Raw genomic sequence first — 16,840 nt, 5'->3', positions numbered from 1 at the left:
TCGTATAAGTCCTAACTGCCAGAGAAATTTCACTGCTAGTCGGGGAGCACTGGTCCGAGGCCATCACCCAGTTGGTGTGCTTAATGATTGACACCGATATGCTGCCAATCGGTGCGGTGGAGGGCGAAGGATCGAAAGAGCTAGTTCGGTACATCAAGCTCGAGTATGTTATGCTGCCGGGAGCTACTGTGACTAAACACATTGAAAAGATTTTGAGGAGAGGAAGGACGAGCTAAAAGTCAAGTTAACCAGGGCAGACAAGCTAGCTCTGACCACCGAAAGCTGGACAGCTAAATTAAGCGGAACTGACATCTCTAGTATGTACACATGAGGTCAACATACTAAATTAGCAGCCACTACTATTATCATTCAATATTATTAGCAGCTATACTGCACTCTCTCATTCTCACCCCAGTGCAATATTCTTGCTGTGCTTCTATCTACGTGCACTTCTTTCCATCCAATTTTAAAACCCATGTGTTATCTTTATTTCTTAAAATGTTTTTTGTTGTTTATCTTGCTTTTTTTTAACTGACATGTGCAACTTTCAATTTCTTGAATTTATTTCTCATATTATAATGTATATTTGTCAAAGTTTCCATGAGTATAATACACACATTATCTTAGATGACGTGTGTATATTATTTTACTGACAAACATATTTCTGCTTTAGTCCTGTACTTCCCTGCTGTGATTACACTTACATTTTCCCCTTTTGGGAACACTAAATTCTTTCTTATCTTACCCTAGTCTCTGCAGGCACACACACATTATTGCCAGATTACTGACATTCAAGATTAAATAAGGAATAAACTCTGCCACACAAATCCCATGAAAAATATTCAAAGTACAGGATGTGCTTCTGGTGATCCCACTATTGGCCTGCATTGTCAAAACCATCTATCTCACTGAAAATGTCATGTGTGATCATGTTATGGGCAAGGTTACTGAAAAGCAGACACATGATGTATACAAAAGAGACAGATTAAATTAGACCACAGCTTTTTGCATGGTAACTTCCAATACCCTATGTGCAGGCTAGCTCGCCTGAATGAATGGCATAACACACAGACTTTAACTTCAATGTTTACCTTGATAATGCTGCTCCTGCGTGGTATTTCAGATTTGGCATCCAATCCGGCAGAGGTGTTGGTGGTTTCCACCCCGGCTTGGCTACAAGGTGCGACGAAGGAGCCTGAACCGACCATATTTTGTGATATCCCACAGTCTCCATTCAAGACCGACACTTCGCAATGCGTCTTGCCAGCTGCCTCGTCGCTGGGCACGGCCGTATCCCCAAGATTCAATGGAGGCAGGCTGCCGTCGTCCCCAAACTCCGCCATAGGCACTTCGAGCACACACACACTCTCTCTCTCTCTCACACACACACGCTGGCAAGCTTCTGGGTAGCAAAGCCGTATGTTTCAGCTTTACTCCAATTTCCTGCCTGGCCTATTGCCTCGTAACATTTGAACGAAATCCTGCCATATCATCTCCCGTTGCACATATCTGTCAGGTTCCTACAGACAGAGGGGCTTGCTCCTTGCATTGTGCTCTGTGAAGAGAAACCACACCGATTTGCATAATTAGGCAACGTGACACCATTAACACCAGTAACGTTAATAGTAGTAGCAGCGATTTGGCGTCGCACTGTCATATGGAGAAGGCGCAAAGCACATTTGTGTGCACTAAAAGCGGATGTTCACTTAAATTCAGTGAGGGCTGTCACTGTAAATGCAGCATGATAAAACGCATACAGCCAATGTGCCTTGCTATATATTTTTCATATATGGGCTTCACTGCATTTTTAAATAAGTTGACCGTTTTCACCATATTCCCACCGTTCTCGTCCCACAGACCGCACGACTATGTTGCTTTTGTTTTTACTAACGTGCAGTGATAATAACCCACCCCTCTCCAGCTCAGCAGTGCCCGGCAAGTTAAATAGCGTTAACGGCATGTTAAGTTATCAGTTAAAATCAATTCGCCCATAAAACCAGCTTAATATAACTTGCTTCATGTACTTGCCTTGTCTCCTCATGGGAAGGACGGGTCCTCCTTTTAAAGTTGTTGTCGCGACAGAGAGCAGCCAGACTACCGTTGGCCGTCTGTAACGTTGCCGTGTGCTGTGTTGAGCTAGTTAGCTACAGCAAGCTAACCTCAGTCGCTAGCTAGCTGGATGAAGTTTCATAGCCAACTCAAAGTCCAGTCAATTCAAGCCCGGTTGTTGGCACATGAATAGTCAGTGGAATCAATATCTTCCACAGTCAATCTCGACTGTCGGTGGTTGTTCCGTCTAACAAGCCTTAACCGTGATTTGCTGTTAGGTTAGATGATATAAGTATAAGTGCCACTTGATTAACCGTCACACACAGGGAGAAGACGTTCCTAAGGAACAAAGTTGTGTACGTTCTCGTGAACGCGCGACAGGGAAAACAGGCTGTGCTGTCAATCACACCTAATTTTTTTTCACTGACAGGCAAAGCACGCCTCCGTGTTCAGTTTTCCTACAAAACAAATAAGACTTTGATGCCTCACACAGTTCCAACTATACAACTCTCCAATCACCAGTGATGTAAGAAGTATTCAGATCCTTCACCTAATCCAGCAATGTAAAAATACTTCATTACAAGTAAAAGTCCTGAATGAAAAATCCTGCTCAATTAAAAGTGCATTAAGTATTTGCGGCAAAATGTACTTTGTTTTGAAGTATTCGTTTCCAACCTCTGACTGATATATTATTATATACCGGTATGACATCATTAGATTATTAATACTGATGCATCAATGTGAGAGGAAAGAAGACAAAACAAAGTTCTCATACACATCTGTTTTCAGTTTTTGGACTTTTTCTCTAATCTTTGGTTTTTGGTGAAATATTGAATCATTTGAAGATTTACTGAAATGAAACCATGTGAGAAGGGAGAAGGGAAAATCACTGTTTGGTGGAGCTGTTAAAAACTCACAGACATCTGAAATGTGACTCTGACTACACACTGCTTTTTGTAAGACGTCAAAAGCCAAAAAGGTTGGAAACCACTGGTTTAATCTTTAACAATGTGTTGTATTTTAAAAGATTGTTATATTATCTATTGTGTCAAATCATCTGAAAAGATACTAAAGCTCTCAAATAAAATGTAATAGAGTAGAAGGTACAATATTTCCCTCTGAAATGTAGTGGAAATGGAAATACTCAAGTACTTCAAAATTATACTTAAGTACAGTACTTGAGTGAATGTACTCAGTTACTTTCCGCCTCTGCCAATCACTGTAGCTTAACAAACCCACGTGTTTCATTTGTCCGAATCATTGTTGATCACTCAATGGATGTCATTGTTATTTTTGACAGCAAAAACATAACACTCAACAAGAAAGCACATACTTAACAGCACAAAACAGAAAACCCAACAATAAAAATACATATAACACAGCACTATACACCAAAGTCAACAAGAAAAAAAACACAGCAATAAATACAAAAGTTAACAAGAAAGCACATACAAACCAGCACACAACACAGAAATCAGCAAGAAAATACATACAAAAACAATAAACAGGAACTATTTTTATTCTATATTTGTGTTATTTTGTAATGTCTCTTAACATATTCATCAAACAGTATGAAAGATTTTATTAATATTAAATAATAAAGGCCAAGTGCCAAATTATTTCCACATATAGTAAGTGCAGGGAACTGAACATTAGTTTTAAACCAATATACTCGTCTAAACAAATAAAGCTTTTAATATTACTTTCTCCTTGTGCCTGGAGCACCTCTCATTTTCTCTATTATTAATATTGTTGTCAGCTTTATTCAGAAGCTTCATATGACGTATCTCAAGGACAGTTACAATCTCCCAGAAAGGCTCACATGACTTTTTTTTTTTTTTTCTGTTTTGTGTCACATTGTATATCAGGCCTTCCTCTTTATGAGGACAGTACATTGAGCTGATGGACCAATCTCACTGGTGAAGTAATAGCCTTCTCTGCACAACAGCTTTTTGCGCTGTTACGCGAGGTGTCTTGTGAAAACGTGAACCAACAGAATCATGACAAATAATCAATTCTTGAGGAGCTTTGAAACATTCACACGCAGTACAACATATAACAAATATGTAATATTACAGCCTCCTGCATACGAGGCACAGAGAGTGAGTTATGAGGCATTTCATTATTCTACATGATTTAATGTGTTTTATTCATAGGCCACTGCTTCAGCTGTAAGCAGATCAAGTAAATATCGTCGGATACAGAAGCAGGTGCGGTGAGTTGTACAACAGAGCCATCTGCTGGTCAACAATGGTTATTGATGGTTAATTGTGCAGTGCAGATTTTCTCCTTATTCTGTCTATATCTTCTGCTAACGATGCACTGCAAGCCAAAGTTTATTTTTACACCACATTTTAATAGCTAGAGTTAGCCTGTTAAGAAACATAACAGCATGACATTGCTGCTCATTGATTCAATGAAGATACTTGTGCTGCCATGATGCTTGCATTCATGCATTGTTAATGTTTTTTTTATGTCAGTATGCACGGCAGTAGCTGTATAAGTTATGTTTATAGATATACTTTAGCCAATATTAGCCTATTATATTAGCCTAATATTATCACCTGGATAATTAAAACTTTTTCAGTTGTTGTAAAACTGTATTTCATCCCAGCAGGAAGAATAAGCAGTCTGTACTTCTGAATGTAAACTGATGTTAAAGGATATGTTCACAATTTTCCAAGTCTGTCCTAAAACAACAGCCCAAATGAACACTGATACATACTTTTCTTGCTGTAATCATTCCTCCTGTTCACACTGACCATTTAGAGATCCCTTCATAATGCACTTTCAATGTAAGTGATGAGGTGATCCATGCAAAAATGCATTTAAAAGTTTATCTGCTTATATGAGGCTCCTCCCTCTTTTTGTCACTATCCTTCCAGTGCAGCTAAACAGGGAAACATTTTCTGTCGAGACACAACAAGGTTTTTTTTTTTTACTAAATAAGCTGTAACTGTGGAAGATACCCACTTTATTTGACTAACTCAGACTGCTGAAGTCTCATATTATCTTTAGATAATTTATCTTTAGATAGATTTAGATAATTTTTCGCTCAAAATGAGGACTTTGGATTTTGTCCCCATCACTTACATTGTGTTTGGAAGGGATCTTTTAACAGCCAGCATGAACAGGAGGAATGATTAAGCAAGAAAAACATGTGTCAATGTTCATATGCATGACTGACAACTCTGTTTTAAGACAGACTTGAAAAACCGTAAACCTATCCTTTAAGGGACAGGTGAGGAGTTTTAGAAGTATTTCACCCTGATCACTTGTCAAGTTGTTATGAAAAAATCTCTTATTTTTTGGTATGGTTTGTTTGTGTGTGTGTGTGTGTTTACTCAGTGCTCCAGAAAGACTTGGCTCTGCTCTGATTGTTACAGAGGAGTTGGCACCGGCCTTTTCTTGGCAACTGTTATGCAAGTCACTGCACTAAAACAGTTTCCCTCTAAATCTGTATGCCGGCATGTGGTGAAACACTAAAAATGGCACATTTACTGTACCTGGAGATGCTCTCTGTGTTGAGGGAGGCAATGCTGTTGTGAATGATCTGTCATCTAGTTGGAACATGTGAAAATCTCTAGATTGCTATTTCAACTCTCAACTTTACTTGAAGCATTCAATACTGACACTCTGCTTATATCAACTGAGTGTCTGTTGAGCTTTATACCAATTTCATCAATAAGCATAGCCTACTGTTAGCAGCTGTACTAGTCCATAAACAATCATAACCACAGCCATGGCAGCCCTGACCCCAGCTAAGTACATTGCTGTGGTTCTTCTGATAATACCTGATAATAACAATTAATAAATAAAGAACAATTACAGTTGTAAGTTTTAATGTTGAAAATCCAGCTGAAATTAAGTATTAGCATTGGACAAGTAGATAATAAAGGGACACTCCGTACATATAAAGTGAAACCTTTATTTTTCAGCTCCAAAAAAAAAGTTTACTTTTGAAAGGTACATTTATTCTCCCTTTGTAAATGTAATAAAACACCCTAATGGCCACTGTACAGTATATTGCTACATTCATGTGATATGGTAAGCAGAATGACATCAAATAGCTAAAAGCAAAAGCATTTAGAAGTTAAGTTTAGTTTGAGATGCCTATACTCAAAACCATTAAATCAACCATTTACCACATACACCACTTGCTTTTTAATGTATTCCTTATTGTATAATTAGGTATAGAATTCATATATTTTATATATATTATTAAGGGATTAACAGTCAAACTGTATTCCCTGCTTGTGCTGACACATTTCTGCAATTTGTAACACTAAATGGGAGATGCCCCACTCAGAAGTCTGACATCCTATATGGTTAGCAGGTGCAATGAAATCCAACATAATTCGCATGCAAAACTGGAAATGTTTCTCAAAACTCTGATAAAATGACACAAGGGGGTTTGATTCGAGAGTAATAGCTTAAAACGCCACCAAAACATCTCTTTACCTTAAGGCAATCAATAATAAACCAGATTTTTCCAGATTTCCGGATTCTTCGCAGACAGAAAACCAATAATGATGAAGTTAAAGTACAGTTTGCAGACTGAAGAGTTTATCTTTAGGCTATTGGAATGATTTCAGTGGTGCATTTGCATGAAGCAGGGCACCAGGCATACACCAGCTTATTCCCACATCCAGTCGTATCTTTCAGCTTTGGACAGTTGATGAACTTGTTAATGTAAGGACAGGGGTTGGCTGAAATAAGGAAAAGACAAAGCAATTAAGAAGTTACTTCATTGTATTTTTTCTACCTCAGAAGGTAGTAATACGAGTTTCATCTTTCCTGGTAATGCAACATCCTACTTACCATGCCAAGAATATTATGAGTATTTTTAAACATATGTGACACTTACTGCAGAGCTTGTCTACGCAGTTATTGGGACAAGAAGCACATGGGGGTCCAGCCTTATATGGTGGCCATCCTCTGAAGTTTCCTCTGTTAAATAAATTAGAAAAATATCAGTTTTTTGCTCCACCCTGTGTTGACTCTGAACTAACCTCTGATTAAATATGTAGAAGTGTTTGTGTGTTCAGCTCTCCCTGAGGTCACATGTTAAAAAAAAAAAAAAAGAAGAGGGTGAATGAGGGTCACATACGCTCTGTAATAATGGCAGCCGTAGAAATAGATGTTGTTAGGGCACAATTTCATTCCACAGCCAATTTTGTAGGAGCTGTTCCACACCACCTGACAACAAAAACAAAACACAGTTGCTTTCAGTGTCATTTTAATTTAGAAACTTGTTATGTATATTGATTATTCAATATGACTCATTTCTGTTTTCCGTAAAGAACAAATCTCTCTTATCAGTTTCTCTAACACATGGGTAATAAATGGTGTTGCGTAGGTTTATTTGTAGTGAAAGTGTCAAAATATATTAAAAATTAATCAATAGATGACCACATTTCCTTAAAAAAAACACAATAATGATTGTTTATGGTGGAACATGGTGGTATTATTTTTTGAAAATGAAATGTCTCTCATTTTTTTAAAGGATATAAATCTTTTCACGTGGTAAAAGTAGGATTTGTCAAACATCTTGTACAGACAATTCATCATAGAGTGAAAGGCTTGTCCAAAGCCAGAATCTGCAGAGATAATCTCTCATCTGTGTCACGAAATGAAAACATTCAGCAGCTAGAAACCTACAATATACTATATTTAAAACCTGCAAAAACTCATTTCTGACCACTTGCAATAGAAACAAGCTGTGAACACAACACTGAGATACACCTTTTAAAGGACCAGCGTGTAGGATTTAGTGGCATCTAGTGGTGAGTTTGCAGATTGTAACCAACTGAGTACCCTTCCCCTTTTCCCTAACCCTCCCTTTCCAAGTGTGTAGTAGAATCTACGATGGCCGTGAAACTCGCAAAAAATGCAAAAGGCGCTCTCTAGAGCCAGTGTTTGGTTTGTCCATTCTGGGCTACTGTAGAAACATGGTGGTGCTATATGGCGGCCTCCACATGGAAGAGGAACCGCTCCCTATGCAGATATAAAGAGCTCATTCTAAGGTAATGAAAACACAAAGATTATAATTTCAGGTGATTATACACTCAATAAAACATACTTATGAATATTATCTTCCATTTTGCCAAGTCCATTCTGCTAGATGCCACTAAATTCAACACACTGCACCTTTAAGTCAATGTGGCTTGTTAGCAGACAGTTATCTACTTATTTACACGTCCAGCAGTTACAGGGCAACATTATCATTCACTTGGAGTCATATTTCATTTAGAGTCATATTTCTGACCGCCTGATAAAAATAAGTCCAATGTTCACTCTTCTTTTAGCTCAGTTTTTAGTCTCCTGTAGCCTCCAGAGGAAATATTTGGATTTTTAGCTGCTAAATGCTCCACTGTGTTCACCAGCTAGTCACTAAATGTTTCTGTCTGTGGTTTGGTGCTGAGCAGGTAGTGTAAAAAACAAGACTATGGTGAGCCCAAACAAAAACGATAAAGTTGCAGGTTTTAGTACCAAAGCAATGAGCTAAAAGATGCAAAAATGCAGATTGGAGTGATAATTCTCTGTGGAGTTCATCAGTGCTAGAAACCCCTTTTGTTTACAGTCATTTGATCCATTGTTTTTGTAAAGATATTGATTATTGATTAAAATATTGATCATAACCACCCAATTAAAAAGTAGAAACCACACAATAACAAAACAATGACATCACTGTATTGAATATGCTGCCACTGCAACATTCTTATAATTTTTGTCAACACATTACTGTTACCCTAGCAACAGGTAAGTGTTACCTGTGTGTAGTGACCAACAGTTTTGTGGTTGGTAGATCCTTTGGGATACTGGTAGTTTGAAACTTCACTGTGCCAGGCCTTAACGACGTTCGTCCACAATGAAGGTGAGGATGAATAGAACAGATTCTCACCCAGTTCATATCCTGCTCATTGGTGAGAAACACACGGTAGCACTGATTAATGAGTGTCTGCAAATGCACGGTTTTAATTTCATGTCCAAGTAGATAAACTTATCTAGATAAAAAACACAATCACTAAAATACATATTAACAATAATCTACTTAAAGATAACAGATCTGTGTAATTTGTATTAAAGGCTGGAGATAAGATAATGTTCACTATGACTCCACCCATCAATCACAAGGTCATTCAGTTCACAGGGAACCTTCGCACTGACTGCATCTCTGAGGTATTATTTAAGGTCCTGGCATATGTGGAGTAAGGTAAAGGAAAGAAAGAGAAAGGAGGAATGCAGGCAGAAGAAAAATACCTTTGAGCATGCGGGTGCTTGGTGGTCCATGACCTAAAATGCATTTATCCACCCAGGCCTGAGCACTGGCTGCTACCTCCTCGCTGTAGCTCTATAAAAGAAAAAAAAAACACACAAAAACAATTTTCATTCCACACTGACATCCACAATGATCCATTCTCGTGCGAGATATTGGTTTTGAAAACCAGATCACTTGTGGTTTGAAAGACGAAGATGAATTTTCAAAATATGTTCCACTCCTAACTCCTAAAATGTGAAATGGCTTTCATTCAAACGGCCTTCCCCTTCGAGAGCAATTGAGGTGCTTTTCATAAAGGCTAAAGCCAAAACTGAGTTCCAATACAAACATGATTTTTTTTTTTTTTACTTTTCTGCAGAAACCTTACACCTCCAGACATCCAAGTCTTTTAGAAAAGAAATAAAATGTCATTATTCTCCTTCTCTATTGACTGGCAGATTTCCAACAGTGTAGAATGTATTTCTAGAGGTTGGGTTTTGTTCTGTACAAACCATACTCAAAATGTATTTTCCCATTTTAAATAGCATTCATACATAACTCATAACATCTATATAGTCTTTGGGTTTTCCCTGCTTCAACTTTGAGCAGGGATTTACTGCATCAGAAGAATTAAGGTTGAGTCAGTTCTTAATAATCAAACATTACAACCCTGATTTTCATGATTGTTTTATTAATGATTTTCAGGTCATGTGCATAAGCCTTCACCTACTTTATTGTTTTTTTTGCTTCCCACAAGTGAGGGAGAACAAACGAGAGGGAATTATGAGTAAATATTATCTAAGCCACTTTTATTATGTTAGTAGAGAACAGGACTGACCATCATCAGCATGTCAGAAGCAGTAGGCTGAACCTCTCTCCTGAAAGCATTGTGCTGATCAACGATCTCAGCCTGAACCGCTTTGTTTTCTGGGCAAACGTCTGCAGACAAATACACACACATACAGACATGCATATAGACTTAAAACCAATAGGTAAACACCAGATTAAAGACATAATGAAGAGTGATATTTACTCTGGTACCGTTAATACGATATGACTCACAAAATATCCTGGTGTAATTACTCAGAAATGGCTTGACATAAAAGCAAAGTATAGCTTGAAATCCCATGATCTTACTGGGAGACTTGTTGGCATGGTTTCAGCTACAGAGCTGATACTGGGAAAGAAAATGCCTTTGTAAGAGTTCAAGTTCTGATGCATTTAACAGTGTGCTTACCTTGCTGTGGATACACCATGGCACGCAGCAAAGTACATGAAATGAGAAGAAATTCAAGTTCTCGATTAATGCTAATGATACATCCTCTGATATAAGAAATATCAGAGGATGAAAAGTAATTAAATCTTTTAAATCTTATGTAAAAAATATTTGTACCACAACAGAATTATGCTATAAAAAAGCTCATTAAAGAAAATTTCACCCATCTAAAAAGAAAATTTCACCCATCTAAAAGCATGTATTAGTGGTCTAAACAATGAATTTAAATGACTTTAAAATTTAATTTAAAGTGATGGTGTCTTAACTATCTAAAAGTTGTTGTAAGCTGTTCCAACTACTTGATATCCTGGGTTGGAAAATAGTGTTTATGACATTTGAATTCAGTGAATTCTTGCTGAAAATGTAATTTCTGTTTCCACAGTCCAATGTGATTAAGATCAATAATAACTATTTTTCACCTTATAACATATTGTAATATACTAGAAAGTATATTTATTAGAATAATTATTTTTTTCATATCACCAGCTTTGGATTCCTTCCAAAATGTAGTAAAATCTCACAAAATAGAAATACTTAGTGCAGTATTAGTACTTCAAAACTATACTCACGCACTATACTTTCAATAGTTGCTTTCCAGAAACACTGCATAACATGTTGCATTACAGTTTCCTAAGATATATTATTTAAAAGAATTTACACTGTTATTTCTTTTTAATCTTATTCTAATTCTACTTACCACGACACATGCAGAGTGCACTTGATGCAGTGTCAAGACGCAAATCAGGAGAGCAAACATTTTCACAGACAAAAAGGAAGATGCCTATGTACAGTGAAAAAAAAAACAGAGCAAAATGATGAAAAACTACTAGCTACATTAATTTATGTATGATATTATATTTTGACAATCATTCCAGTTTTGTTATTTGTAACAAAATTTTATCTGAATTGATATGCCCATTTTGAATTGTGTGTCCACTAAAATTGTGAGGAAAGAAAGTAATAAAGTGAAAAAATGTGGATGGATATTTTCCTTAAATGAATCTATGTATCATCAAAGGATTTTTTAAAAATCTTACATTAACGGAATCGTCTGAGCTGAGAGCTGCAGCTGCTCCTGGGTCTTCAGGAGGTGGAGGTGAGTTTGGACTTTCATCTCCCTCCTTTTATAGACCCAGCTCAGTTGCTCATTATACAGCCACAGTACTGTACAGTGCCCTCTGGCCGCTAATGATGCAGCACTATCCAGGATGTTACACAAAAACAAGTCTATCGTGCAGCAATGGAAAGACTTTTTCTTCAAAAGAGTGAAACTGACGGAGAGTAAACAAGGAATTGTTAAGCCGTAGGGTGTATGTGACTACCTGATGCATTGCCTTGTGTTTACACAGCCTACAGTAGAATGAAAAGACCTCAAAGGTCAAGGTAAATAAAAGAAATGGAGCACTGACAGTTTACAAGATAGAACTGTATGGTCTTGTATGTAAATGGATAAAGGTTGTACAGGTAATGAAGGCTAAAGACGCGCCCATCGTTTGTTTTGGCACAAAATGCATATTATAAACAGAACATGGCTCTGACACGAAGGAGTAGGGATCAGAAAATGTATGTTTTTACAATTTTTTGCATGTATGTATGTATGAAGTGTCTTGTGTTCAACAACTAGTTGAATAGGTTTTGTTTTTGTCTGTTTCTTGTTTGCTTAAAAAAAAAACAAAGTCATAAAAATGCGGACAGACTGTCTTTGAAATAGCAGCACAAGCTTGGAGGTGAAACACAAGATAACGTATCTGAATTGTTATATAATCCTAAAAATGAATAATATGACGTATTGCTAACTTTTGGAAGGTCATTTTAAAATGTAATTGATTATACAAAATTAATCAATTGAATGACGGAATATTCAACATGACTTTCATGTTAATAAATTAAATCTTCTGTTGTTTTCTGGTGTCAAATGCTAAAACTGCTAAACCTGAAGCCAAGTTAAGAAAAACCTTTATATTGTCAAGTTAAGTCTTTCCTGGGAAAACTCGTACATGGAATGAGGACATTAAAGCTGCACTAATGAATATGTAATGACTATGTAATGTAAAAGAGGTTGCTCAAAGTGACAAATCCACAGAGAATCACCCGACTCTGCACTTCCCCTGAATTCTACAGAGTGTTTTAGTGTCTTTCAGCTCACTATTTTGGTTTTTCAGCCTACAACTTAACTGTTTTGGTACACTCTCACTGCTCAGTGTACTGTACACTATACTTCCCAGCACCAAATGGCACACAAAGTTAGCAAAATATTTCCCAGAAACACAACTCAAAAGAAATGCTAATGTTGCTCTGTGTCAGCTTGATGTGTAAATAGGCAACTACAACTTTATATGGTGATTATATATCAGTGTTGTGTTAACAGCTTATTCTGCTGGCCCAAATCACTTAAAGGATATTACTGGAGATTTTCTTTATTTTTCTTATTGTCAGCAAATCTCATATGTAGAGCCAAACCAACAATGAACTGATCCTACTTACAAGGATTGTGCATGTGTCCAAAGCCTGATATATTGTATTCCTCTGTGCAGTAGACCTCCATTGTTGCCCAAAAACGATTAAAAACATGTCAGTGAGCAACATCGCTGCACTGGGTGACATATTCCTTCACCCTGAAGAGTTTGGACATGGTAGTTTGTTTAAAAATGGATAATAACAGCAATCACATTTTCAGTCTCAGGAGAGCAGTTTCTTGTACAGCAGACATACAATAAGCTAGTGAAGCTCCTGCACATGCATATTGGAGCTGTTTCTAAACAAACTACTGTAACCGTTGTCTTCAGGTTGAAGGAACATGTCACCCAGTGCAGTGGTGTGGTTCATTGATATATTTTTCAATACTTTTTGGACAACAATGGAGATCTATAGCACAGAGGAATAAGATATATCAGGCTTTGGATACACATACAATACTTGTAAATAGATCAGTTCATTGTTGGTTGGACTCTGCACATGAGATTTGCAAGTCTTATCCTTAAATGTTGCTTTAGCATTTCTAGCAGCAGATTTAAAATACCACCTTGGTAGGGAGAAAATAGATGTTAAACTAGTTCATTTTCATGAGCAATAACCGCTCTTTATGGCTAGTAAAAAGCCCACATAACATCAAAAGGAATAAGAAATCACAGTATGGGTCACAGGTTCATTGACAAGTGATATTTCCAAAATGAAAAAAGAGCAAATAGAACCAAATTTATAAGAAAAATAAAATGACAACCTTGCATTTCTTGTCACTGCAAATAAAGAGTTCTTTATTTCAAGACAGTGAGATAGTGTGTTATATGGACGTATTATTAACAGGTATCTAGAAAAGAAGTACAGTACATTCAGGAAGCATGAGGAATGATTGTACAGTTTGTTGTACAATTAACTGCGTAAAATGGAGAAACAACTTGGACTGCTGACAGTATTAGAAGCTTTTTATGAACAATGCAGACTTATCTTAGGAGTGACCTTGTATGTTCAGAACATAAGAAATAAGCCTCTGTTGATTCTTGATTGTGTCTCTCAATACAAAACACACATTCGTCTGCTATCACCTCTCCGCTTAATGCACTATTGTAATATTTGTAATACGGTTCAATTGGTAGCTGGAGTCAAACAGTCTCAGTGGTCAAAGACAAGTTCTATTTGAGCTTGCTTTATGGAGTTTGCTTAGGTCTACTTTCATGAGTCATGAGTTTTATGTTTTCATATTTCCCATTCTCATGCACTATATGTAGATTGTGGGAAATGTTTTTTGTTTTATACCATGGTGTAAAAAAACAGCATCCCAGAAAATGTGATACTACTTTCATGCTCATTATAGTAAAGAACATTGTTTAATTGGTGCAATATCACAAAACCAGTTGCAAACTGGAAAAAGAAGATATTGAACTTGCATTGACTAATTGCTACTTGGGGGCAACGCAACAAGCTGTAAACTCAACATTAATGACATATTATCGCCTTAAAGTTGATATGATGAACGTATAAGCAAACAGTTTCCTTTAAACATCCAGCAGACACAGAGGAACATTAGCATTCATTTGGAGTCATGTTTCTGGCCATGTGAATGTAAATCCAATATTCATTCTCCTTTTAGCTCTGGTCTGTTCTCCACTAAGTCCTAAGGGAAATATCTGTCTCTTTAGCTGCTAAATGCTCCACTATGTTCACCAGCTAACTTTGTCTTGATGCCATTTGGGCACCAAGACAAAGTTTAGTGGGCAGGTATAGCGTAAAGTAGGGTTTAAAAGCTTTTTAAATGAAAACAGCTACCTGCTGTGGCTGAAAAACAGGGCTGATGAGGTTGGTGAGATTGAACCACAGTAAAGTTGTAGGCTGTAAACCCACAATGAGCTGAAAGACGCTATAAAGCTCTGTTGGGCTGAGGGGAAACTGCAGAGTCTGGTTATAATTCTCATTGGGTTGTCACTATCAGTGACACCCTTCACATGCATGTAGTCGTTTGATCCATTGTTAATATAAAAAGTGTCAAGTGTTAAGTTTGGCGCTAATCCAAAAAGTAGTGTAATGTAATTTTAAATCACAAAGAATCTGAAAAAAGCTACACAGTGTTGAAACCCAGCTCCATATAAATTATAAACCACAATAAGAAAAACAAACCGCAGTCAGTTTGCTCTCCACTGTCAATGGTCCGTACGATGATGGATATCATGGGTGTAGTGCTTTATGTACTCATGGCGTTGTGTACGTCCACTTATGCTTTTCTTGAAACGAAAAATTTCCCATGAGGTAAGAATGAAGGTACACCATTTACCATGGTCTCACTGCTTACAACTATGCAAAAGCGAAGCCAAAATATCTCATAGATGTATAATAAGAACTGGATACAGCGTCAGAGGAAGGGCCCCGTTCATTCCTATGAAAGTTTCTCAGTGGCGCATGAAGCCAAAAAAGCCACTTCCCACTGTAAAGAAATTACCCGGATCGAAACATACTGCACATGCTTTATAGGCCTCATGCGCCCTTAGAGCATGCTCACTAGAGACTTCTGCAGCCTGAGACAGCTAACTTCTAGTTTAACCCTAACTTGAATGGGGATAAAACTATTTGTGACTTTTGAAATGTGATTAGACCAAGTGGATCAAATTCCAAAAGTGAAACGAGACATTTTGCAGGGGTTGTAACATTCAAAAAAACATATCCAATATTTTATAGCCACTCCTTTTCTCATGATTGTATGTAGGAAAAATGCATTTTGGAAGTTGTAATTCCATGGTTTGGCCACTATTTCAAATTAGTTTCAAAGGCCAGCACTTTGACGTGTACTCGAGTAGTTGGATTTTTTAGTTTGGCTCATGTCACATCCGCTAACATGGAGGGTTATAGGGTTAGGGTTAGGGTTAGGGTCGGGACTTATGACCTATACTGCAGCCAGATAATTGAGATAATTTGGATTCACTTTTGGCGAGCTGTGATGACATCCATATTTAATACAGTCAATGGGAGAGCATAACACAAGTAGCAACAATCTTATCATCTGGCAAGATGGAATTAAAAATAGAACTGTATGTCCCTGGGCTGCCTGTAAAGGCTGTGTGCAACCTACTTATTAGAGGGCATGGGGTAACCCCATGACATGCACCATTTAAAGTAATAGTAGCCATTACAGAAAAGCCCTCAGTGCAGCTACAGGCGGACACCCTGGGCAGAAAACTGACAGCCTAGTGCAGCATGGTTCGGTGAAAATTATGTGAGAAAGGTTGAAATCTTTTGTTGTAAATCTTTTCTTGTTCACCCCTGTTGCTGAATTCAGGTATCTAATCTTTGGGGAAAATTATGAAATATTATAATAATTGACCTCATAAGTAATTATAAATGCTTTATAATGTGTTATGATTATTGTTATAAAGCATTATGAATATTTATGAGTGATTATAACCATAATTATACAGTACTATAGGCAAATTACAATGCATTTTAAGTATGTTTATAATGCATTATGGGCATCATTGTGTTACTGAAAAATACACTGAATGCACACTGTACAGCTGACAGCTTCCATTAAAACCCAAATGAATAATAAAAAAGATGTATAAATACATTTTAAACAGTAAAAGAATAAAATAGCTTTGGTAGCTCCATAGAGAACATAAACACTATGTATTAAAAACAAACTTAAAGATGTTATATAAGCTGACAGCAGATGCACGCAGATATAGATTGAAAATCACTGTATCATCCATCCCTGTGGGTCATTACTGAAGCCTTGTTAAAAGTTATTTTGTGCTAATGGCAGTTTTTAG

At 37.1% G+C, this 16,840-nt stretch overlaps 2 protein-coding genes across 2 annotated transcripts in view; both read right to left on the bottom strand.

The window, feature by feature from the left end:
- LOC122987804 (inactive phospholipase C-like protein 2) overlaps window positions 1–2,450 on the bottom strand; it is a 48,256-nt gene extending 45,806 nt beyond the window's left edge. The window contains exons 1-2 of the mRNA XM_044359832.1: window positions 2,029–2,450; window positions 1,092–1,555 (exon numbers count right to left, since the gene is read on the bottom strand). Of these exons, the coding sequence (XP_044215767.1) occupies window positions 1,092–1,343 (252 nt within the window). The 5' untranslated portion in view covers window positions 1,344–1,555; window positions 2,029–2,450. The remainder of the gene's footprint in view (window positions 1–1,091; window positions 1,556–2,028) is intronic.
- Window positions 2,451–5,888: 3,438 nt separating this feature from the next.
- On the bottom strand, window positions 5,889–11,365 carry LOC122987822 (cysteine-rich venom protein). The gene is made up of 8 exons (XM_044359863.1): window positions 11,284–11,365; window positions 10,548–10,551; window positions 10,149–10,249; window positions 9,313–9,403; window positions 8,823–8,965; window positions 7,160–7,248; window positions 6,917–6,999; window positions 5,889–6,758 (listed from the first exon to the last, which is right to left on the bottom strand). Exons 1-8 carry the CDS (start codon window positions 11,341–11,343, stop codon window positions 6,622–6,624), a joined length of 708 nt encoding a protein of 235 aa, XP_044215798.1. The 5' UTR covers window positions 11,344–11,365; the 3' UTR covers window positions 5,889–6,621.
- Window positions 11,366–16,840: the final 5,475 nt, after the last annotated feature.

Source organism: Thunnus albacares, chromosome 8 (assembly GCF_914725855.1).
Source record: "Thunnus albacares chromosome 8, fThuAlb1.1, whole genome shotgun sequence".
Taxonomy (NCBI): Eukaryota; Metazoa; Chordata; class Actinopteri; order Scombriformes; family Scombridae; genus Thunnus; species Thunnus albacares.
This window is presented reverse-complemented; position numbering and strand designations above follow the sequence as displayed.